A 26,457-nucleotide genomic window follows, 5' to 3' on the forward strand; every position below is an offset into this window, starting at 1 on the left:
AGTTTCCCTGATGCCTAGAACAACGTGTGGCTTGTAGGAATCACTCAGCAAACACCAAATGAATAATCCCAGATATGTCATGGGTCCCTCCAGGAGAGCAGGAGGACCCTGAGTGACTCTGAGCCCACCTTATGTCCTCTGCAGTGAATGGCCTCCATGTATTTCGTGTATGTGAGAAGTCTCCCAGGCCAGTGGCATTCCACCCGAGCCCTCATCTTCCCCTCTGGGATGAATGTGTCCTGGGTCAACTCATCTAAGGCAAATGTAGTCTAAGCAAACAACTTCACAAGTCACCTGCTATAAATACATGTTCTGTATAAACCTGGAGAACTTGCCTGGTGGAGTTGGAGACAACAGCAAATCAGAATAGCATGCATACCACTGTGCTGTAAATACATATAAGATGTGCAATTGATCACATGCAGGTTTCAAATTTGGTTACACAGAATTCTTGGTTATGTTGTCAAAACAGGTCTAATTCCAGTAATCACATCAAACATGAACTGATAAAGTTCAACATGTCAACCTATCCTGATGAAAGAAAATCATTCATTAAAAAGTTCTAATAGTGAACCTATAGGCATCTAACAACAGAGCCCAAAAACATAAGGCAAAATGATCAAAATTGTAAGGGAAAACTTTATAATTATTATGGGAGATTTTTTAATACACATCTCTCAGAAACTGATACACTAAACTGACAAAATGATCTAGGATAAGAAGATATGAAAAACAATATTAATAAACTGAATCTTATAGCTAAAAAGAACTACTAGTTTTTAACTTTTATATGGTGCATGGTATGTTAGGCCCTTAACTGTATGAAAAAGATACTATCATCCAGTTTAAAGGTGATAAAACTGAGGCAGGAGAAGATATACAATTTGCTGCAGAGACTATAATACAGAGCAAAGATTCAAATTATATATATATAAAATATCTTCATAACCAAATCAAGAATATATACTTTCTTTCCATCAGATAAGGAACATTTTAAAAACTGACCCCACATTAAGCTTCAGAGTGAATCTAAAGACAGTTGAATGTATTGATATTCTATAGACTGTGCTATCTGATGACAATGCAATAAAATTAAAGAGCAATAAGAAAGTAGATTAAAGGGTTGGGGTTGTGCTCAGTAGTTAAGCACTCGCCTAGCATGTGCACACCCTGGGTTTGATCCTCAGCACCACATAAAAATAAAAAAAGGTATTGTGTCCAACTACAAATATATATATATATATATATATATATATATATATATATATAGAGAGAGAGAGAGAGAGAGAGAGAGAGAGAGAAGGTTAAAAACAAGATAAGCTTCAAAACCCTGAGACATAGATAAAGATATACAGAGGGCAATTTATAGACAAGCATATTTGTTGGAAAACATTCAAGAAGTTAGAAAAAGATCAATGGAATAAACCCAAAGTAAGTAGAAGGAAAGAGATATGAAAGACAAAATAAATGAAACAGAAAAAACAGAAAAAATAATAAATCTGATCAACACATCTGAAGGGTTTTTGGAAAAAAAAAAAAAAAAAAAAACAAACACACATCAAACCTCTGGCAGGCCTGATCAAGGAAAAGGGAAGAAAGAACCGAGAGCAACATGAATAATGGACAAGGATCTCATGACAGAACAGAGATTAAAAAGAATTCCAAATGTACTCTGAGCTGCACGGAGATGTGAAAGGGAGTCTGCAGGATGTAATTTCCGGCCTGATTTATTAACCACTGCTATATTTAAAGGAGCCCTGGGCAGAAGTCCAGAAACAGGAGTGAGGTGAAAACTCCAAGAGCTGATTCATCAGGTACCAACAGCAGCTCCCAGCTACATCACGTTTGCCTATTTCCATACATTGTCTCAGGTTTGCTCAGGACGTTGTGAGGGGGAAAGGAAAGGCCTGTCATCCTCCTTTACATTTGGGGAACTACGTTTGGAGATGTGCAGTGATTTGTCCCAGGCCACAGGAGGTGGCATGAGGAGTAGACCCCTCTATTCTCAGACTCCCATCCATGTCATTCCATGTCACTAAACAGGCACTCGGGTGTGCCATGTAGGCATGATCCCCAGCTGCTAGCATCAGGGCCTAACTGGATGTAAGTTCAAAATATTTTGTGCAAATATGCTGTTAAGAAATATCTACAAAGAGGAGACTCAAAACCAACCAGAGAAAAATGACATCAGTGATGCGGTAGAAGGAAGCCCCAGACCCTCTTGCCCCCACAAAACATCAATTCAGCAATGATTCATGAACAAATTCCCTATGTGAGAAATCAGAAGCTAGAAAAAAAGGCTCCTATACCCTGAGAAAATGCAAAACCAAACTCATCAATGCTGGTAGGGATATTTAGAACTCCTTCTTTCCAGAGTTATTGCCCCCGATACAGCTCAGGCTCCTTTAAATACAGCAGGGGTCATACAGTGGCCCAGAAATTACATCCTGCAGATTCCCTTTCACAGTCTTCATGGCGGCTTGGAAAACACTAAGAGCTGATTCATCAGGCACCGACATTAGCTCCCAGCTACATCACATGTAGAGTACATTTGGAATTCTTTTGAATCTCTGGTCTGTCATGGGACATTTGTCCATTATTCATGTCGCTCTCAGTTCCTCTTTCCCTTTTCCTTGATCAGGGCTGCCAGAAGTTTGATGTATTTTTTTTCAGAAAGCTAGTTTTCAAATGTGTTGGTCAGATTTATTTATTTTTCTTTTGTCTTTCATATCTCTTTCCTTCTACTAACTTTGGGTTTATTCCATTGATGTTTTTCTAATGTCTTCAATGTTTCCTGATAAATCAGTTTAAGTCTATAAACATACCTGGCAAGATAAAAACATTATATTTCCCTGATATAATAAGAAAGATGCCCTCAGTTTCCAACTTCACCCAGGAGAGGGAAGGGGTTAGTCTGCATGCCAGGCACCCCAACTTTACTAAGGAGGCTCCCTAGAAAACTGGCTTCCATCTGACCAATCGTGGAACTCTGGCAGGCCTACTACAGTCTAGCTACCCAGGGGAAAATTGGAGGCAGAGGCTTAGACGGCCAGATACGTAGCTCTCCCTTGGCTAAGAACAGAGTGAACAAACAAAATTCAAAGCTGCCTGCTTTTTGTAGGGAGAGAAAGAGTTGGTAGATGCCCTCATTCTTACAATGCTGATTAACAGGGGATTCTCTGGTATAGCCAGTTTGTAAAGACTGCAAGTACCTGCCTTTTCTACAGGGCAGACAGGAGGTGGCATGAGGAGTAGACCCCTCTATTCCCTTACTCCCATCCATGTCATTCCATGTCACTACACAGGCACTCGGGTATGCCATGTAGGCATGATTCCCAGCTGCTAGCATCAGGGCCTAACTGAATGTGAGTTCAAAATATTTTGTGCAAATATGCTGTTAGGGATATTTAGGGCAAACAGTCCCAAATAAAAGAACAAGCTAAACCTCTGCATGGTTGACCCTAATGAAACAGAATTATATAATTTACCTGACAGAATTAAAACTATCTATCAAGAAGATGCTCACTAACATATGAAAAAAAAATGAATGAACACAGTGAGAAATTCAACAAAGAGACAGAAAATGAACATATTTTAAAAGTGCCAAAGAGAAATAATGTAGCTGAAGAACACAATAATTGAATTGAAAAATTCACTAGAGGAGTTCAACAGATGATTAAGCAAAAGAAAGGATTGATGAACTCAAAGGTCATTGGGAATATGCAGTCACAGAAGCACAATTAAAAAGAAGTGAAAAAGTTAAAAAAAAATGCTTAAGAGAATTATGGGAATCATCAAGTGGGCCAAGGTATGCATATGAGAGTTCCAGAAGAGAGGGAGGGAGGGGGAGAGAGAGAGAGAGGGAGGGAGAGAGAGAGAGAGAGAGAGAGAGACAGACAGACAGACAGACAGACACAAAGGACCAGAAAGCCCATTAAAAGAAATAATGGTTAAAGAGCTGGGGGATAAAATGGACATCCAGATCAAAGAACCTAAAGAACACTATATAAGATGAATCCAAAGAAGTCCACAGTGAGACACATTATAATCAAATTGTCAAAGGTCCAAGACATGGAATTTTCAATAGCAGCGAAAGAAAAGCTACTTGTCACATATGAGAGAATCCGCATAAGAAAATAAGTGTATTTTTCAGCAGAAGTCTTCTTTTTTTCAGGTGTATGTGTACACAATGTCTTTGTTTTATTTAATGTGGTGCTGAGAATCAAACCCAGTGCCTTACACATGGGAGGCAAGCGCTCAACCACTAAGCTACAACCCCAGCTCCTCAGCAGAAATCTTGAAGGCTAGAAGGGAGTGGGATGATAATACTCAAAGTAGTAAAATAGGGTGGGGCGGGAAACCTGCAAACCAAGAATACTATACCCAGCACAACTTGCCTTTGAAAATGGAGAGATAATTTCCCAGCTAAATAAAGCAGATGGACTATATGTGTCTTTCAAGAAATGAAGAAATGAAGAAATTAGAGGGCTGGGGATGCAGCTCAGTGATAGAACACTTGCCTAACATGCATGAGGCCCTGACTGATCCCCAGAACTGAAAAAAAAAAAAAAAGAAAGAAAGAAAAATGAAATTAAAATATAACTTGGGATAGACAAAATTTCCAAAAGCAATACTATGGAGAAGAGTTCATAGGTATTAAAAAAAAAAAAAAAACTTCATTAAAAAAGAAGGATCTCGCGGCACAATTCACAATAGCAAGACTGTGGAACCAACCTAGATGTCCTTCAATAGATGAATGGATAAAAAAATGTGGCATTTATACACAATGGAGTATTACTCTGCATTAAAAATGACAAAATCATAGAATTTGCAGGGAAATGGATGGCATTAGAGCAGATTATGCTAAGTGAAGCCAGCCAATCCCTTAAAAACAAATGCCAAATGTCTTCTTTGATATAAGGAGAGTAACTAAGAACAGAGTAGGGAAGAAGAGCATGAGAAGAAGATTAACATTAAACAGGGACGGGAGGTGGGAGGGAAAGGGAGAGAGAAGGGAAATTGCATGGAAATGGAAGGAGACCCTCAGGGGTATACAAAATTACATACAAGAGGAAGTGAGGGGAAAGGGAAAAAAATACAAGGGGGAGAAATGAATTACAGTAGAGGGGGTAGAGAGAGAAGAGGGGAGGGGAAGGGGGAGGGGGGATAGTAGAGGATAGGAAAGGCAGCAGAATACAACAGACACTAGTATGGCAATATGTAAATCAATGGATGTGTAACTGATGTGATTCTGCAATCTGTATACGGGGTAAAAATGGGAGTTCATAACCCACTTGAATCAAAGTGTGAAATATGATATATCAAGAACTATGTAATGTTTTGAACGACCAACAATAAAAATTAAAAGAAAAAAAAAGAAGGATCTCCATCATTGTACTGTCATGTGTAACTAATTAAAATAAAATAAAAAAATTATACATTCAAAAAAAAAGAGAAGGATCTCAAGTAAACAACCTAAGAGCTACTGAAAGAAAAACAAACTAAGCCCAAAGATAGTAGAAGGAAAAATATGTTAAAGCAAAATAATTAAAATTGAAAACTGAAAAAAAAAATCAATGAAACCATGAATTGTATTTGTTCCTTTCTTTCATTTTTTTTTTTTTGGCACTGGGAATTGGACCCAGGGGTGCTTAACCACTGAGTCACACCCCCAAACCATTTTTTTAAATTTTGAGACAGGGCTCTCTGAGTTGCTTAGGGCCTGGCTAAGTTGCTGAAGCTGGTCTTGAACTTGTGATCCTCCTGCCCCAGCTTCCTGAGCTGCTGGGATGATAGGCGTAAGCCACCATGCCTGACTGAGTTGTTTCTTTTAGACAAAATAGCCAAAACTAAGAGAGAAGACTCTAATAAAATTAGAAGTGAAAGGAAATACTACAACTGATGCTACAAAAATAAAGATTATAAGAGACCATTATGAGCAACAAACTTGATAACTAAGCAGAAGGGATAAATTAGAAAATTTGAATGGACCAATAGGAAATAAGAAGGTTGAACTATTATGCAAAATCTTCTCAACAAAGAAAATTACAGGACCAAATGGCTTTATGGGTGGATTCTACAAAATATTCAAAAAATTTAAAGAATCCTTCTTAAACCCTTGCCACAAAAACAAAAATAAAAAAGCAAAAATAAAAACACTTTCAAAATCATTTTATGTGACAAATATTACCCTGATTCCAAAGGCAGACAAACACACCTTGAGAAAGCTACAGGTTCCCTGGTGAACATAAATACAAAAAAATCCTTAACAAAATATAGCAATCCGAATCTAACAGCATATTTACAGGCATATACATCCTGACCAAAAAGAATTTTTCCTAGGATGCAAGAATTGTTCATTATACAAAAGTCAGTTAATGTGACACATCATATTAATAAAGGATAAAAATCACAAAATAGTCCCAATAGATTTGGTACAAGCATTTGACAAAATCTAATGCCATCTCATTGAGAAAAAACTCAACAAACTAGGAGTAGAAGAAATGAACACAACATAAGAAAGCCCACATATGGCAATCCCACCACTAATATCATACTAAATGGTGAAAAATAAAAGCTTTTCCTATAAGAGCAGAATCAAGACAAGGATGCCCACTTTCACCACTTCAAACATAGTATTAGAAATCCTAGCTATAGCAATTAGTCAAGAAAATTAAAAAAGGAAAAGAAGAAGGCATTCAAACTAGAAAGGAAAAAGCAAAACTGTCACTGTTTGCAGATAACATGAAATTATATATAGAAAACCCTAATTAAGATGCCATAAAAATTGTTAAAACTAGCTGGGCATGGTGGCAGATACCTGTAATTCAAGTGACTTGGGAAACTGAGGCAGGAGGATCACAAGTTCAAGGTTTGCCTTGGGAACTCAGCAGTACCCTGTCTCAAAATTAAGATAAGGGCTAGGGATGTAGCATGCCTGGATTCAATCCCCAGTACAATTAAAAAACAATTATTAGAACCAGTAAACAAATTTAGTAAAGTTTCAGGGTACAGAATCAACCTACAAATATTAGTTGTATTTCTATACATTAACAATTGAACTGTCTAATAGGGAATCTGGTAAACAGTTCCACTGACAATGGCACCAAAAAGAATAAAATATCTAGGTATAAATTTAATCAAGGAGGTGAAAGCCTTCTATATGCAAAACTATAAACGCTGGTGAAATAAATTTAAAAAGGTACAAAAAAAATCTGCGATCATGGTTTGGGATACCTAATATTGTTAAAGTGTCCACACAACCCCCAAAACTACAGATTCAATGCAATCCTTATAAAAATACTATTTTTTACAGAAGCAGAAAAAACAATTCTCAAAATTCATATGGAACCATCAAAGACTGTGAATAGCTAAGTCAATCTTTTAAAAATTCTTTTTAGATATACATGACAGTATATTTTGACATATTATATATGCATGAAACAATAGATCAATGAAATAGAATTAAGTTCCGAGAAGTAAATTCATAATTTATAATCAACCAATTTTTCAACAAGGGTGCCAGGAAAACAATAGGGAAACAAATGGTGTTTGGAAAATTACATATTCATTTGCAAAAAAATGAAATTTGATTTTTTATAATATACTATATATAAAAATCAATTCACAATGGATTAAATACTTAAATGTGATGGCTCAAATGATAAAACTCCTAGAAGAAAATATACAGAAAAAGCTTCATAATGTTGGTCTTAGCAACACTTTCATGTATTTCAAGTATATGACACCAAAGTAAGGAAGCAAAAACCACATATGAATATGGCATAATGAATCCCACTAGTATGTATAATTATAATGCACCAACAAAAATAAGTTTAAAAAATTAAAAAAATAAACTGGTGGGATTCTATCAAACTAAAACTTCTTCACAGCAAAGGTAACAACCAACAGAGTAAATAGACACCTAAAAAAATGGAGAAAATATTTTCTGAATATGTAACACATATATATTACTACAGCCAAACACTGTAAGATTAAAAAAAAAAAAACTAATAACTCAAATTTTAAAATAGGCTCAGGACTTGAATAGACATTTCTCCAAAGAAAACATAAATGATCAACAGATACATTAAAAGGAGATGGACATTACTAATCATCAGGGAAATACAAATTAAAACCACAGTGAGATATCACCTCACACCTGTCAAGATGGCCATTCCAAAATAGGTACGTGTGAGGATGTGGAAAAGCTGGAACCCTTGTACACTATTGTCGAGAATGCACAATGATGTAGCTAATAAAGAAAACAGTATGGAGGTTCCTGAAAAAAATAAAATAGAACTACTGTATCATCCAGCAATCTTATTTCTGGGCATTTATCCCAAAGAATTGAAATCAGTATTAAATTATACTAGCATTACTGTGTTCAATGCAGCACTGTTTACTGTAGCCAATATATGAAACAACTTAAATGTCCATTGACAGTTGAATGGGTTAAAACATGTGGTATGTACATATAGTGTAATACTATTTATCTTTTAAAAAGTAGGAAATTCTGCAATATGCAAACAACATGGATGAGCCTTGAGGACATTATACCAAGTGAAATAAACTAGCCACAGAAAGAGAAACAGTGTATCATTCCATGTAGATGAGGTATCTGAACTGATCAAATTCATGGAATCAGAGTAGAATGACAGTCTCTAGGGGCTCAGGTGAGATGGAAGTGGGGCTTTACTATCAAAAGACATGAAGTTTCAGTCAAGCAAGATGGGATCTGCTGTGCAACCCTGTACCTATGGTCAACTGCACTGTATCGTACACTTGAAACTTTCCTTAAGATGGTAGATCTCTTTTGTTGTGGTTCTTGCCACAATAAAATAAAACAAAGTAAGTAAAAAATAAACCTGAGAAATGAAGGTTGTTGAGTTTTCTCCAGTTGAACAGGGAAATGAATGCCACAGTCCTTTTTCTGTTCTTTTCCAGCCTCCAGGACACCAGAGACAAGGAAGTCCGTTACGGTTGGGATGTGTTTTGCCCATAAGGACAGCCTTTATTGTTTCCAACCTTTATTGTCAGAAGCTAGTTCCCGAGTTAGGCAATATGGGAAAGAGTGGACACGCTAACAGGTGGGGTCTAGTGGGAGGTCCTTACACCTGAGTGCTGCCCTGAGAAGGAAATACTCATTCTCTGAAGTGAATTCTTGAGAGCGACAGCCTAATCCCTGAGTCTCTCTGGCTTCCTGTTTCATGATGCACTTTCTTCCTCCTGCATACGGTCCTGCCACCTCTCATATGGCCTTCAACGGAGTTTGAGCCATGCTGTTTGGAGTTTCAACCTCCAAAATAATTTTATCTTTATTATTTTCTTTATAAAGTTAGCTTACTTCATTGTAGCTAACACAAAAGAGACTAATACAAAGTCTTTCCCAAAGAAAGAGAAGATTACTCGCTCCCACTGACACCAAGTCGTTAGAAAGAGATCCCAGTGACCTAAATTATCCTCCAGCCAAGGCTCATTTTGGAAGGGGTTCCTAATCTAACCTTTTAATTACTGAGACCCAAAATGGTACCCTCAGTTCCATTCATTCTATAGTCATGTCTCAGTTTTTGTAAAAGGAGAGGTTAAACGTCTGCCACGTGTAGATATGTTAGATGCTAGAAGGATAAAGATTAATAAGATATAGTTCTTGACTTCAACTGCCTTATGGGCCAGCAATTGGAAGAGATGCCTGGCCTGACAATTCCGTCAGACCACACAAATGACAACAAAAAATTATCTCTTCTCTTTGACTTTGTGCACCTGGTATTTCAGGTCAAAATATATCATTCAAAAGATGCTACAGTGCCATTTTATTATTTCATAAATGAACTTGACCCTGGAGATAATAAACAGTTGGCTGAATGACTACTTTCAAGCCCAGTAATGCTGATTCAATTATCTGCTTCTCTGAACTCTAACTAGAATAGACTCCCCTGCTACCTTTTTTTTTTTTTTTTTTTAAATCACAGGGAGCCTTCTAATAAAAATAACCCTGAGCTACTCCCAGAGTTTCTCATGTCGTCCACCCTTGACTCAGACTCTTGGGTTCTTCATCAGGCATTCTGCTGAGATTCAGTCCAATGCTCTCTCTCCAGTCCTAAAGTGCCCTGAGTATAAATAGTGTGCACAGAAAAATAAATAGATCCATTTCTCTAAACCATCTACCACAAAAGGCTCCTCCTAACTCCTCCCAAGCAAATAGTTGGTTATTTTAAACCTAGGTTCACATTAGATCTCCATCTTTCATCTTTCAGTCATTTTAAACTCATCTGGATTGTTTCTATTTTAAAGAAACACCCACTACCAGGAAATCTCATGGCAGGAAACATTCAAAGTCATTTTCAAGTTCAGTTCATAATCTTCCAGAGGTAGCATTCTGTACATCTTAAAATAGAGCACCTAACGTAATGGAGTTTTGCTGAAATGATTGCAGGGGATGGTAATAGATATTATAAAGACACCTTACATTTATAGAAGCTTGAATGGTTTTGAGAAGTGCTGTCATATGCTCTCTTTTGTTCATTACCACGAGTCTCTGTGGTAGGGAGACAGGGTTTACTGCTGCCATGGCTCAGGGCACAGGCTCTGGTGCCTCTCTTCAAGCCTCAGTTTCCCTGTCTGTAAAGTGAAGAAGATAATACTAATATCTGCCTTGCAGGGTTGTGGAGGTGGTACCCCACGGACTTTCTTTTTCCTTTTAAGGAAGGTGTAAGCAGACACATCCATGAAAACTTCCACCCCTCTCTGTCTCTATGTCAGTATGACCCAGGTACAAAAGGAGTCTTCTAGAAAAAGGTTTTCTTTCAGAATTATGAAGACCAAAATGGCTTTCTGCAAACCAATGAATGACACTGGGAATCTAAGAAAATTGGGGGACTGGACATAAGAAACAAGAACAAAAGGTTCAATGAGGTCCCAGCTAACTTTGGAGGAGACAGAGCCACACCCAGGTTTGGCAACCCTCTCTGCATATTCAGGGAGTGGCGCGAAAATTCTGTCCTCAATTGCTGTTATTATTTTTATCTCTCTTGACTCACTGAAGTGCTTTAGTAGGACAGCATAGAGCCTGAGCTCAAACCCCCTTAAGTCTTTGAACAAATTTAAATCTTATAGCCCCCAACCCAGCAAGAACATCACAGGGAGGCTGTTACTGAGCACCCTGTTCTGGTGGCCCTGACACCCCAGCAGATCAACCTTTAGATTGTTCAAGCCCCTAACCTCCTTGGCCTAACGTCTACCCCTGTCTCCTCCTGCAGGGTTGCAAGTCTGCTGCACTCAGGGTGCTGCTCACACATCATCCAGGGTGAGGCACAGCTGCCTGGCAGGAGGCTGCCCCAAATATTTGAAGTAAACTGTAAGTTTCTGACTGGCAAAGTTTATAACTCACTATGTTGGTGTGCTGCTTGTGGCAGGAGTCATCTCAATGGGAGGCAAGATATCAAAATTGAACACTCACATGCCACTGGACCCAGCAAGTTCCACAACAGAAAGAGTTAGTGACTCATGCCGAGTGCCATATGCTTACTCATTTAGCTCTCACAAACCCTCTGAGATAGGTGGTATCCCATTTTACAGATGAGAAGGTTGGAGCAAAGAGCTGTTAAAATATTTGTCTAAGGTTATCCATTAAGCAAGAATCCAGGCATTGCTGTTCACTGGCGAATGTGCCCATCTACTATACTATACCCTCTACAGTGCTATCCACTGAAGTATGATCTGCAACAGGGAAACAATCTAAATGCCCACCAGAAAGGAAAGACTGAATACATTGTGGCTATTCTGTACACAGGATAATTAGACAGTTTTTTTTTTCTTTAAAATGAAGTTGTGTGGAAGTTTACCTGTTATAATTTCCAAATATGAGATTTAATTTAAAAAAAGCAGAGCACAGAAAAATATGCCCTTATTTATGGGAAAATACTCATAATTATGCCTGTAAATATATAGTATAGCTCTAAAAGGGCATTTAAGAAATAAAACAGAACAAAACAAGTAGTTTTCCGGGGACAGGAAGCATGCGGAAGGGTAGATACTTTTCTATGTATATCTTTGAATTCTGTACTATGTACATGGATTACTTATTGGAAAAGGGAACTTAATTTGAAGGAAATTTCAGTACCTGCAAATTGCATAATAGTTACCTAAATGAAAACACAGCACATGTTTAATTCTATACTAAATGTACACATCGTTTTAAAGTTATTTGTTTATGCATATTTATCTAGTATTCAGCTCAGAGGCTGGTACATTCCAAATATTCCACAAATGGCCCTGGAATAAATGAGTAATGTGAATATTGTATTGAACCAAGCAAGCCTTGGATTTGTTAAGGTCCCTCCTGCAACTCCGTGTAGGAGGAGTCTACACTTCTCTCTAGACATTGAGCTCAGCAAGGGACCAGATGAGGGCTGCTCTCATGGTTCAGCAACCTGAGGTCCTTTACGTGCATGTGTGTCTTGGGCTTCCCCAGGATTTGCTGTTTCGGTGCAGCATTAGTTTTCCAATGGAGGTAATTTTGCTCCTGGAGACATCTGGCCATGTCTAGGGTCATTTTTGGTTGAGTCAGTTTGTTAGGGGCGGGGTCTACTAGCATCTGGTGAGTAGAGACCGGGAATGCTGCTAAACACCCTACGATGCACAGCATAGCACCCACGCCCAAGAATGATCCACTACGAAAAGGCAAGTGCTAAAGCTGAGAGGCCCTGAGCTGCAGTGACAGTGCTGGCTCAAGGACAACCTGACCTTGACAGTGAGACCCTTGATCAGTAGCCCTGGAACATACCCAGAGCGTCCACGAGTTTGTGCTCCCTCCTAAAAACACAGCCTGCCATCCATCCTTCCTGGGCTGCCCTGTGTTCACTCTCCAGTATACCGGCCTTGCTTTAAATCCAATCTCATCAGTGAGGCCCCAGCCAACTCTGGCCCCTCCTCCTGCAGCAGTCACTCTGAGGAGCTAAGAGATACTAGAATATTTGAGAAACAACTTTTCTGAGAAATCCCACACAAAGCAGTGCAGAGTTCAGCTGCCCCTGGAGCCAGGAGGTATTGTCTTGAACGCTAGCTCAGGAGGCTGGTTCTTAAGAAATGGAAAGAGAATGAAAATATCTGCATGTTTGTCAGGCCGAATCTTCAGAAAGGATGGTGAGGGACTCAGGTCCGGAAGGGAACACCCCTGCCAAAGAAGACGCCTATGTTCCTTGAGGCTCCTCCAGGCTCACACAGGGGTGAGGGTGCTACTGAAGGACTCTCCTCCGGTTTGGTGTCAGAAGGAACCCCAGGGAGTCCTGGCCACTCTCCTTAACCCTGAGACACACAGTTGGGGGCTATTGTATCTGAAAGGCATACTGGTTGTATTATCTCTCTCACAGTGAGATGAGGGACAAGAGTCAGTAGTCCTGGCTCAACTCTATCTCTAGTGACATAGGAAAGTCACCTAACTACTCACCTTTGGTTCCCCCTATGTAAAATGGGTACACTGCAGGTTTGTTGTAAAACTCCAATGAAATTATGGATGGGAACAGTGTCCTATCACTGACCAGTTCCCATATAAATATTAATTATTATAAAATCTATGTGCATTAGATTTTTGGCTCACTTCTTCCCTGGTGAGTAAGTGCTTGCGTAGGGATCATCCTAGGAGGGCATGCCATGGGAACTGTCATAGAACTGGGCCTGAGCCCTGGAAGACTGGGGTCAGTGGTGAGGAATTACATTTCCTAAGGACACTGAGCTGTACAGACATGGGTGATTAAGAGATCGAGGAGGCTAACATGGGAAGATTCAGACTCAGCAACGTTAGTATATTCCTACCTAAAGTCTGAAGTGGGCTGAACTTTTGGGGCAGCAATAAAATGAGTAAAATTTAAGGCAGTGGGTTTTTTATGACTTGTACTGCCAAAAATAGGAACCAAAAGGGTTATTTAAGCCAGATTACTCAAACACCAACTTTGAGGGGACTATTTACATCTCTGACATCACACAATGGATGTCAGTGAGTGTCCATGAAGCATCTGTTGTGGATTGGGTTATGCCCCCAGGAAGATGTGAAGTCCTAAGTCCTGGTACATGTGAATGTGACCTTATTTGGGTACAGTCTATATGGATATCATACATTAAGATGAGGTTGTACTGGATTAAGGTGGGTCCTGGATCCAATGATTGATGTCCCTATAAGAAAGAAGAAGACCCAGTTGTATAGGAAAGGAGGCCATGAGGCCATTGATGACAGGCAGAGGTTGGAGGGCTGGGTTTGCCAGCCAAGGAGCACCGAGGATTGCCAGCAGCCAGCCACCAGGAGGTGGGGGAGATGCCTGGGTCAAGCAACCCTTATAGCTTCCGGGGAAACCAACTCTACTAACACCTTGATTTCAGATGTCTGGTGTCCAGAACCATGAGAAAAAAACTTTCTACTGTTTAGGTCAACAAATATGTGGTGATTCATTATGGAAGTCCTAGGAAAATAACAGCTCACCATGAACAGGACATTCAGAAGCCAGTTTCTACCATCCAGAAGCTTCTCTGAAAGGCACCTTCACATGGGAAGGCTACCATGAGAGTAGACGGGATCCAGGATCTTGGGGTTGGTGGAGAGAAGCTGTTACTGTGGCTAATGTTGGGCAGAGTCAAAAGCCCCTCCTATCTGCCAGGCAGACTGCTCTCAGACAAGATTAATCTGACCAGCCTTTTTCTTTTTTAGGCCACAAAAGATAATTACTCCAAACTCTATTTCCTTCATGGTTTTTGCAAATGGATTTTGTGGTGACTTCCCTCCCCCTCAGGCGCTTGGCAGTGCTGAGAGGGGACATGCAGCCCGTGAACATCAGCATGTGTCACTGAGGATGTGGAAATATCCTTAATTATGACAGAAAAAAACTAAAGGTTACCTGGGTCTCCAAAATACTGCAGTGCTGGCAGTCGGATTCCTGGGGGCTTTCCTCTGCTCTTCGGGGAGTTACCTTGTGCTGTTGGATAAATTCTTCCAGCCTTAAAACCTGAAATGGAAGACAAGAAACGCGAGGTGATGAAATGAAGTCCTCCCACCTGCATATGGTTATTAATTTTGGAATCAATTCTGAATCTCTATGATGTGGCCCAGGTGTCCCATTCAGAATAACGGGGCTGGTCTCATATGCATATATGAAGCCACCTTAAGACCAGCAGGGTAAAGTAGCCCAGGTACAATATGAAGATTGGCATCAGGGCTCAACAGGAAGGGAGGAAGTAAAAAACAGGAGTGAGCAGTAGCAGGAAGGGAGGGAAGGGGGAGAAATGGGCCTCTTTTCCGTGCAGCTTCACCTTAGCCTGGGTTAGGATAGAAGCCTCTTTACAGAGACTTTTCACCACAACCCATTGCTTGATAGGTCAAGTCTCAGGCATGGCATGCTCATTGGTTTTAAATGATAATTTCAGAAATATAAAAAAAAAAGCTAGAGAAGAATATAATCAGCACCATATGCTCATGGCTCAGTTGAAGAAGTAAAAGCACAATGCAGTTGTGACCTCTTACATCTTCCTGATCCAGCATCCTCCCCCACTTCTCCTCTGTCACCCTCATTCATTCTTTGGATTGACCTCCATGGATATGTACTTCTAAAGAATCTACATTCTTTTGCCCATGGCTTCTTTTATATAAGTTCCCTATAGTACATGCTGGTCTAGCAACTAAGAGGCACTGCAACAAGAAAAGAGAAAGAAAAACAATTTTCCCAGAGGTTGTGGTGCATGGCCAGGGCTGAGGAACCAGTCCATGGCCCCTGGGGATGGCAGGAGACACGGATCTCATCTGGGAGGGTGAGGGAGAGTAGAGAAAGAAAAACCTCTTTCTATTTTTTTGGTCTAATCAGGCTCAGAAATGGCCCTAGGGACCATGTTTTAAACCTCTTCTGCTAGTTCTTCTATACCCTTAAGGGCTCATAAAAACATTTTCATTTCTTTTAAAATGAGAAGGAAAAAAAAAAACACAGCCTGGACTATTTCATCTTGCAATCAACACAATCATAAAGGATGAATGTCATTCTTTATAAAGGAAGGCATCCAGGAAGGCACAGGTGCCTCGGGCCCACAGAAGTGATAATGGTGCCCTGGAGCTGGGGAGACTGCAGATGCGCCACTGCTGGCACTAGAGTCGGCCAGCTGCCTCCTGTGTCCTTCTTTTATGTGAGAAGTTACAGGCCTCTTTGTTTAAGCCTCTATAAATCAGGCTTCTGTTACTTGCAGTTAAATTTATGCCCCTAAGACAGTCTTCCTGGCCCAGTGCCCTCCTCTTTATTCTGAGGATATAAGGAGGTGGGGCCAGTTCCTGACACTCCTGGCGTCTCAGCCAGAAACTTCCAGGAGCCAAATCATCATCCCCAAGCATTGCATTTTGTGGGGGTTTACCTCAAGCAGAGAGTTCTGAAGCTTCACATTTAGGGCTGTTTTCTCTTCCTCCAGCTGCCTGATTTCCTTTTCTGATTTCTTCTTCACCTCTTCCAACTGTGCTTCTACTTCCTAAGCAGTGATTAGAAGGATATTAGCTACCCCAGGCATGAAAATAGGACCCTTACTTGTCCACACCCTGACGTATTTCCAAGGGGATCAAAGAAGATTAGTCAGAAAACACTGTCAGAACATGAACCAGAAGTGTACAAGAGGTCAAAAGAAAACATGCCTTGAATCATATCAAAATGTACGATATATATGAGGGTGGGCTAAGATGGGGTAGACACTTGATGGTTTTCTAGCATCAAATAAGAAAAGAAACTGTTCATTGCTAACAAAAGTCTCAGTATCGCATAAGTCAAAAACCCAACTACATTCTCAGATGAGGGGAAATGTTAAAAGTAAAACAGAATCTCTCCATCTCAACAGTATTCGATTCATACATTGGTCAGAATGATGGGTTCACAGGGCTGACTCCCAGGTGGTCCCTCCCGACAGCCTGTGAGCCTCAGTACAGATTGGATCTAGATGAAGGGAAATTCTGGATGAATGTCATCACCCATCTTAGTACATTCTTACCTTGTTGTGACTTGCTGTGTTACTTACATGCTTAGCAGTAAGTGCTCACAGGCAGTGAGCACCAGCTATGGCCAGCTGGAGCCTACTATGCCAGCATGCCCCAGAGGCATGGTGAGCCAGGTCTAAGGCTGGGCAGGGTGTGCCGAACTGTTGCACTGGGAACAGCCTGGGCCAGAGGCCTGCTTCACACACTGTTGCAGCCCAGAACCCCCAAGCATCCATGATCAGACTTCAACCTCCTGTTTTCCAAGAAGCAGTAGGAAAATGGAAGTGGAGCAAATCTGAATGGGATTGCAGGACTAACCAATAGCACTGGTACTCTTCCAAACCTGATTAGCATAGATTCAAACTGATAGCATTTTCCCAAGTGCTAAATAAACCCCTAGATTAACACACTCAAGCAGCAACCCCTATTGGGTTCCCTCCTGCCCTATGAGAGTTGTCTCTTTTCTTCCCACACAAATAAATCCTACTCTTTTGTACTCACTCTTCCTTGTTCATGGATTTCATTCTTCAAATTCATCCAAAAAGAACTTGGAAAGAAGTTGATGGAAAGCTTCTGGGATCTGCTGCACCACTGGAGGGCATAGCCTGCCACTACGACACACCCCTTAGGGTAGTGAAGGAGAATCCGGCTTTGCTGGTTGCCACCCTCAGAGCTGAGACCAGTAGGCCTTCCCTGCCCTGATTAGCTGCTAACAGCATACCACACTTTCTTGGCTGCAGAGGCCTACAGTTATGAAGACCCCAGAAGCTCACTTCCAATTTTTTTCCAGGTTCTTGTCTTATGAATTCAAAGAATTAAATACACAGATGAGGAAGAGCGAGTGCAAAAGAGTAGGATTGATTCATGTGGTAAGAAAAGAAACAGAGCTCTTAGAGGGCTAGAGGAGACCCAACAGGAGTTGCCACTTGTTTGTTTAGGGGTTTATATGGCACTTGGGTCAACACTATTGGTCCAAATTTATGCTAATAGAGTTTGGAAAGTATCATTGCTATTGGTCCACATTTATGCCAATCAGGATTTGGAAAAGTATCAACACTGTTGGTTAGCCCTGCAATCCCATTTAGGTCGGGTCCACTTCTGTTTTCCCACTACTCCTTGGGAAGCAGGAGGTTGAGGTTTTTGGATTGTGGATGCTTGGGGTTCTGGGCTATGGCACTATGTGGAGTGGCATCTACCCCTGGATACTGCCAGTGTGACAGGTCAGCAAACCCTGGCTTGCCTCAGCTTGGCTCACTGTGCCTCAGGCCCACACTGGCACAGTGGGCTCACATAGTCACAGTCAGTGCTTGCCAAAGCTGCCCCAGCTGGCTCAGACCAACACTCCACTGCTCCAGGACCAGGGCTTAGATTCACTATCAGGTGCAAGGCATGGTTCTTGGAGTAAAAGGAAGCAAAGTTCCTATGTGCCAAGGAGCTTAAATTTAAGTTAAAAAAAAAAGTCAATAAGTACAGTATGACAAACACTATGTTGGATGGAGAAATAAAAAAAAGCAGAGAAAGGCTAGGAACAAAATCAAGCAAACTATATTGTTATTGTGTGTATATAAGAGTACGTAACAACAAACCCCATTATTATATATAATTATAATGCATCAATAAAACACAAAGTAGGGAAGGAACTATGCAGTATTGAGGAGGGGTTAAAATTTAGATAATTTGGTCAGAGAAAGTGACTTTTGAGTAAAATCCTGTGTTAATGAAATGCTAGTCAAGTAGATGTCCGGGTGTGAGCTTTGCAGGACCTGCCAAGACCCTGGCACATTCTCAGGACAGAGGGGAAGGCCACTATGGCTGGACTGGAGAGAAGGAGAGGGAAAGTGGTAGGGGATGAAGTTAGAGGGACATTGTGCAAGGCCTTACATATCTTGGCAAGATTTACAAGAAAAATGAAGGTCATGCAATATCTGGGCAGAGGAGTGACATGGTTCAAATTATATTTAACCAGATCACTGCCAGTTTCTATCCTGCGGACACATGATGAAAAGGGTAGTATGGGAGGAGCAGCAGGGGCAGTGGGAAGGCAGCAAGGAAGCTGCTGTAATAACTGAGGGGACAGCTGGCGGTGCCTGGACCCAGGGCCCCAGGGTGGGTAGTGGGCAGTGGCAGAGCTCTGGGTAGATTTGAAATGTAGAGTGACATGACCTGCTGAAAAGAGAGGCACCTGCCATAGTTTGTACCAGGAATGTTCCCCAAAGGCCCACGGGTTAAAGACTTAGTACTCAGCTGGGCTTTATTGGGAGGTGGTGGAAACTTAAGAGATGGGATCTGTGGGAAGTCCTTAGGTCACTGGGGACATGCCCCTGAGAGGGATTGTGGGACCCTAGCCCTCCCCTTCCTCTCTCTCACTTCCAGCTATGCGGGGTGAGCAGCTTGGTTCCACTAAGTGCTCCTGCCATGGTGTGCGGCCCCACTACAGCCCCAACACACGAGCCAAAATAAATCTCCTCTTTTTATAGGTTGACTACCTGAGGTATTTTGATATGGTTATGCAAAGCTGGCTAACACTGCATCAAAGAGGACACCACTGGTTTTGACCTGAGCAAGGGGAGAATGGTGTATCCATTGACTAAGATGGAGAACAAGAGAGAAGGAGAAGGTTTGGAGAGTCTGAAGAGTTTATTTGCATGTGTTCAGTTTGAGACATTTGCTAGATATCAAAGTAGATAGTTGGATATACAGGTCTACGTTATGAGGAGAGTTCTAAGTTGGCTATACATTCAGGAGTAAAGCGTCTGTTTGGAGGAGAAGAGGTAGAGAGAGAACATAACGGAAAGTACAAGAGGTTTAATAAGGTTTAAGAATTAAGCCCAGGGTCACCCCAGCATTTCCTATGAATCTGAGGCTATGGTATCTGACAGCATCTCTTCTATGCTGCCAATTGATTATGGACCTTTATGATCTAATTTAGAGTAGATAAACACAGTAATTGTGGCTGACATTTACTGAATGCATATATTTAGTGGGCACTTTACAGATGATCTATCTCTTCAACCTTTATGAAAAACTCCTGTTTTAGGTTCTACTACTAAATCTTATTATAAAGATATAAAATGGAGCTTAGAGATGTTCAATGACTTGCCCAAGGTCATGCAGTCAGTAAATTTAGAGGTCAAGATTTGAACTTGGGAAAGGCTTGCTTGGCTGTGCTTCTTTCCTGATTTCTTATGGAAAATGTGGCACCCAGTATAGAGGCATGCCCAACTGAAAGGTTTTTTGATTCCAGAGAAGCTGAGAGGGTTCCCAGAGGCAGGACCCTGATGCTTCTCAAAGCAGGGTGGAGAAGCTGCTTGAACTGGACTCTGTTCTGTTTCATAGCGGTGAAGGGCATTTGAGCCAAAATACAGGAAACTGTGGGCGAAAGTCTATATAACTGGGGCTGCTCTGGGATCAAACGGAAACCTGTCATTTATTCATTCAGCTAACCACTATTAACTGAATAGCTACCATATGCCAATTACCATGATAAAGGGCTAGGGATAAGGTCAGTGTGTTCAGATAAATGACTAACAATTGGCTTTCTAAACAAATAAAAATAAAAACAAATCATTGCATTTGGTGATTCTCATGGTATGAGTCCTCTTACTGTGGCCAATGTCAAATTACTACAATGACCTTACTGAACACAAATTTGGGATCAGATATGACAACTGCCTTTCATGATCCATTGTTACCTGGCTCCAACACACTGCTGGACATAGTCATGAACAACACATCTCAGTGAAAAATGCACTGTGAACAGCAATTAAGTACTGCCATTACAGTTTTTATAGATTAAGAAATGAAGACAGTGTGATAAGAGCTATGCTAATGGAGGGGCAGGGGTGCCATGTAGGAGACCCCAGCAGCACTAGGATGGACAGGGAAGACTTGTAGAAAGTCTTATATTTAAACTGGGAATATTAGATTACTGAGATCAGTAGGTCAATAAGTACTTGACAGGTGAATTTGGGAGTGGGAAGATAAAGCCATGAATAAAGGCCCAGAGGGAAAGAACATGGAATGAATGAAGGCTGGAGTGGAGAGGTGTGGAATGAGGCAGGGGAGGCCAACAGGAGTCTGTCTCTGGGGGGTCTTATAAACCATGTTAAGGAATTGGAACTCCACTGTGGAAATGATAGGGAGTTGTTGAATCGCTCGAGACCAAGGGTGAGTTTTCAAAAGATTCTGTTGTGGGAGGAACAGACAAACTCTAGATAGGGCAGAGGGGTGGGAGGGGAAGGAAGAAGGCAGGGGGTTAGCAAAATGATGGAATGTGATGGACATCATTATCCAAAGTACATGTATGAAGACATGAGTTGGTGTCAACATACTTTATATACAAACAGAGATACGAAAAATTGTGCTCTATATGTGTAATAAGAATTGTAATGCATTCCACTGTCATACATTTAAAAAATAAAATCAATTAAATATTTTTAAAAATAAATAAAAATAAAAGATTCTGCTGGAATGGAGACTGGATTTCATGAAGTAGAGAACTGCAGACAGACAGGTATTACCTGGTCCATCAAGAGATGAAGCTGACTAGGTCAGGAACCACTGAGGACAGAGGGATGTGGAGATACTCCAGGACCATCAGAATAGGACAGAATTCATAGACTTGAAGACTGATTACATGTTAGGGGTGAGAGAGAAGTCATGTTTGCTTCCCTGGATTCTGATTTGAATATCCAAAAAATGTGCTGTTGATCATTTGAACGACATTTTTACATTTTCTGTGGGGCGAAGCCTAGCCCAGGCCAATAACCCTGGGGTGGCCCTTAGCATTGTCCCTGAGTCACATGATAAGATTATTAAGTCACGTGACAGAGATGTACAGCACCAAGGCACATATAGTCTCTTAAGGAAACCTGAAACCCTTATGCAGAGCTTTTCGTTTGGGGGAGTTCATTTCATAAAAACAATGTCTATCATCCTTTGATACCTAACAAGTTGAGATAACTTAAGCAGCCATCAGAACCTCCCAGCAAAAAATTCTGATTTTTAAAAATTTCATTAATAGCCAGGCTTGGTGTCCCTGCTTGTAATCCCAGCAGCTTGGGAGGCTGAGGCAGGAGGATTGAGAGTTAAAAGCCAGTCTCTGCAAAAGCCAGGTGCTAAGTAATTCAGTGAGACTCTGTCTCTAAATAAAGTACAAAATAGGGCCGGGGATGTGGCTCAGTGGTCAAGTGCCCCAGAGTTCAATCCCTGATACTGTCTTCCCCCTCCCCTGCAAAATTTCATTAATTACTTCTCATCTACCAAAGCTCTGTATTAAACAAAAGTTTGGTTTAAGATGCTTTCTGATCCAGATATTAACTCTGCCAAGACATGCCCATTGTAACAGTACATGAAAATACCCTACCACGGTGATTTTTGGTGAAAAGGAATGGCTATTTCTATCTTCTCACAGCACAACTTCCAGGTCACAGTTACCTTGACAAATAGACCTAAAGTGAAAAAAAAAATCCCCTACAAATAGATATAACTGATTTTATCAATAGTTTTTGTTATAAATAAGCTTTGCTTTAGGTGCAGAATCATGTGGGTTACTGTCAGAAAACAAAATTTCTGAGTCATCTGAAAAACACAGGCTAGTAAGAAGCATGTTCATGTACAGTTCAGCTCAGAGTGAGCAAGAGGATTTCAACAGGAAGTGTTAATGCTCTTCCAACTGCAGAGGAGAGAAAAAACCACCACCAAGTCAAGGAAAGAGATGAATGCTATCAAATATATGAATTGCTGCACCCTGGAGAAAAGGGCTCTCTATAAGCCTCTGATTTACAGCATTGATAGAGTATTTCCATAAAGCCTCTTTGCACTGAACTCTCATATAGGCACAGGAAATAGACTTTCTTGCACTCACAATGGGGATTAATGCCAACCTAATTTCTGGAGGGAGCAAACGGTATTCAAATCATAGCATTCCATCCCTGGCTCCCCAAACTCATTTCCTTCTCACATACAAAATATACTCTATCCAAATAATCCCAAAGTCTTATTCCAGCATTGACTCTAAGGTCCAAATTCTCAACTGTGACTCGAAGCAAACTCCTGGCTGTAAGTCTGTAAAATCTGAACAAATCATCTACTTCCATTATACCACAGAGGGATAGGCACAGGATATACATACCCATTCAAAAGGGAGGAATAGGCAAGTCAAAAGAATTAACGGGCCTATAGCAAATGCAAAATCTATCAGGGTAGACATTGCATCTATTTTTTTTAAAAAAACAATTTTTAGTTGTCAATGGACCTTTATTTTATTTATTATATGCAGTGCTGATAATCAAACCCAGTGCCTCACAAATGCTAGGCAAGTGCTACACCACTGAGCCCCAGCCCAGTCCCAGACATTATCTTAAAGCTCCAACTCTCGCATTCTGTGTATACCAGGTGGAAGACAAGGCCACGTGAGGCAGCTCTGCCCCGTGGCTTTGCTGCTTGCAGAGCAAGTGGCTGCTCTGTATGTAAACCTGTGGCTTCTCAAGGCTGCCACTGCACACTGCTGGTGGCTATACCTTCCCGGATCTCAAAAGCAGCGGTCCCACTCCCATGCTCCACAGGACATTTTAGTGGAGAATCTCTGCAATGGCTCCACGCCTGCACAGACCTTTCCTTTGAAATCTCAGCATCTCAAGAAGCTGTCATAGCATAGCTCCTGATCCTGCGCACATTCAGGATCAGCACCTTGTGGACACCAGGGACTGCACCTGGGATCCCTTCAGAGTAGTGGCACCAGCTGTGCCTGCACCTATTTGAACCACAGCTGGAGTGACCAAGGAGTGCTTTGTTGGAAAGCAGGAAGCAGAATCCCGAGGGGGGCCTGGGCAGCAAGCCATGGAAAGATCCCCCGGCCTGTTCACTGAGTCGGTTCTGCTCTTCTAAGCTTCTTGGCTGTGATGGAAGAGGTAGCCTGGCAGACATGTCAGATGCCCTCCAGTCCTCCTTCCCATTGTCCTGATGAGGAGCAGCTGGGTGGCTTCCTTCTATCTACGCTAATCCCTCACAGGCAGATGCAGGGCCTCTCCCTTACCTGTTTTTTCTTTGTTCGTTCCCTAGCCAAGCTGCAAAGTTTTCACATATTTTCATTCTGCTTCCCTTTGAATTTCACCTTCCACCTTCTGGTCACGCCCTTGCTCCTGATGCCCACAGTTCAAAGTAACCAAGCAGCAACATCAATGCTTTGTTATTTAGATATTTCCTCTGCCAGAAATCCCACTTCATCACTTTTAAATCTGGTTGTCAATAAAGTTCCTGGGTGTGGACACAGTTCTGTCAAATTCTTTGCAATGATGTGACAAGAGAGACTTTCACTTCAATTTCCAAAGGAATATTCCTCATTTCCATCAGCAATCTGTTATGATCACTTATCCAATGCTAAATATTCTAGCTCTTCCCTAGTCACCTGGTCTTCCTCTGAATCCTCCCCACAAACAGCCATTATGTTCCATTTACAGGGTTCTAAACAATTTCTAGCTGCCTCTCCAAATTTTTCCAGTGTCTTACCACTAACTCACTCCAAAGCCACATCCACATTTTCGGGTATTCATTTTAGCAACAGTCCCACTTCTCAGTACCAATTTTCTGTATGAATCTGTTTTCCCTTGCTATAATGGGACATCTGAGGCTAAGTGCTGCAGTTGGAATGCTGAATGTTCCCCAAGGCCCATGTGGTAAAGGCTTGGCTCCTAGGGTGATGCTGTTGGGAGGTGGCAGAACCCTCAAGAGAAGGGGCCTAGTGGAGACCTAAAGGTAGTGTTCAGATTCCTGGGGGCATGCCCTCAAAGGGGATTGTGGGACCCTGACTTCTTTTCTTTTGCTTCCTGGCAGTGAGGTGAGCAGTCTTCCCTACCACATACTTCTGGTCATCACCATCAACACCTCGACAGAGGCCCAAAACAATGGGTTTTCCTGTTCTTAGACTGGAACCTCCCAAACCATGAGCCAAAATAAACATTTCTTCTTTACAATATAAATTAACTATCTCAAGTATTGTGTTATAATAACTGAAAGCTGACTAACACACCAGGTAATATATAAAGAAAAAACATTTACTTAGCTCACACTTTTGGAGTCTGAAAGTCCAAGATCAGGCTGCCATATTGATTTGTCCTCTGGCTACATCACACCATAGTGATGGCATCATGGTGAGATCATGTGCAAGAGGGAGATATCATATGGCAAGGAGGAAGCCAGAGAGTGGGGAAGAGCCAGTTACTCTAATAACCCTGTTGTGAGGACCTATGAGAACTACATCAATTCCTTCTAAGAGTAGTACCCCCAATTACCCAATCACCTTGCATGAGGCTCTACCACCAAAAGTCACCACCACCTCACAACACCACTGCTGCACTGAGAACCAAGTGTCCAGCATATGGGGAACACATTCAAACTACATTCAAACCTTAGAAATTTTAAGGGAACAACAAATGAGCCATCAGAGAAAATTACAAGCAGAGACCTCAGATGGGGTTTAAAGGGAAAACATTCTAACCTTTTTCAAGAAGAAAAAGTATTTGTTCATAATGCATTTATAATAAAGTTTGTGATGCATGCAGCCAGTATACATAGTCTCAAATGTCACTCAGAATCAGTCATTAGCAATAACACCAACATTAATCTTGATCAACACATGTAGCAAGGCTTAATTAGCACTAAAGCAAATGCTACTCTAGATTTCTCTTAAGCTTAAAAATAAGTCTAGAAATGCTAACTTTTATGACACACACACACACACACACACACACACACACACATATATATATATATATATATATTCTCCATGATAAAAGATAAGTCTAAAAAGCTGTTTCACAAGTAATTTAGTCAAAATGAAACTCAACACAAAAGGCTGACCACAAAATACAGATTAACATTTCAATGACCAGCATTCGATGAAAGATTACTAAACATGCAAAGCAGTGACTGTGACTATAATCAGAAGAAAAATCAGCAATAGAAAAAGATTCAAAATTATAAAAATGAGGACTTTAAATGAGCAATTATAAATATGCTCAAGATTTTTTAAAAATAAACATTATTGGGGCTGGGGTTGTGGCTCAGTGGTAGAGTGCTTGCCTAGCATGCTTGAGGCACTGAGTTCAATCCTCCACACCACATAAATGTAAAATAAAGATATTATGTCCACTTAAAAAACTAAAAAATAAATATTTAAAAAGTAAACATTATGAGAAGACAAAGAAAACTGTACATAAGAACAGAAAGAAATTAAATCTGGTTGTCAATAAAGTTCCTGGGTGTGGACACAGTTCTGTCAAATTCTAGAGCTGAAATATATGATATCTGATGTGAAAAATGTACTGAATTAGCTTAAAAAAGAGTAGATGATGCAGAAAACAACATGAGTAAATTTGAAGACAGTGCAATAGAAACTATCAAATTGAAGCACAGAGAGAGAAGGAATCTGAAAACAGACAGGGCCTTGAGACTGTGGGACAATATCAGAA

General features: G+C 40.9%; 1 protein-coding gene across 1 annotated transcript in view; it reads right to left on the minus strand.

Moving 5' to 3' along the window:
• Positions 1-26,457, minus strand: part of Fam184b (family with sequence similarity 184 member B) — a 115,099-nt gene that overhangs the window by 32,964 nt on the left and 55,678 nt on the right. Inside the window, exons 6-7 of the mRNA XM_076864700.2 lie at positions 16,381-16,491; positions 14,886-14,993 (exon numbers count right to left, since the gene is read on the minus strand). Coding sequence (XP_076720815.2) covers positions 14,886-14,993; positions 16,381-16,491 — 219 coding nt within the window. The remainder of the gene's footprint in view (positions 1-14,885; positions 14,994-16,380; positions 16,492-26,457) is intronic.

Source organism: Callospermophilus lateralis, chromosome 8 (genome assembly GCF_048772815.1).
Source record: "Callospermophilus lateralis isolate mCalLat2 chromosome 8, mCalLat2.hap1, whole genome shotgun sequence".
Classification (NCBI taxonomy): Eukaryota; Metazoa; Chordata; class Mammalia; order Rodentia; family Sciuridae; genus Callospermophilus; species Callospermophilus lateralis.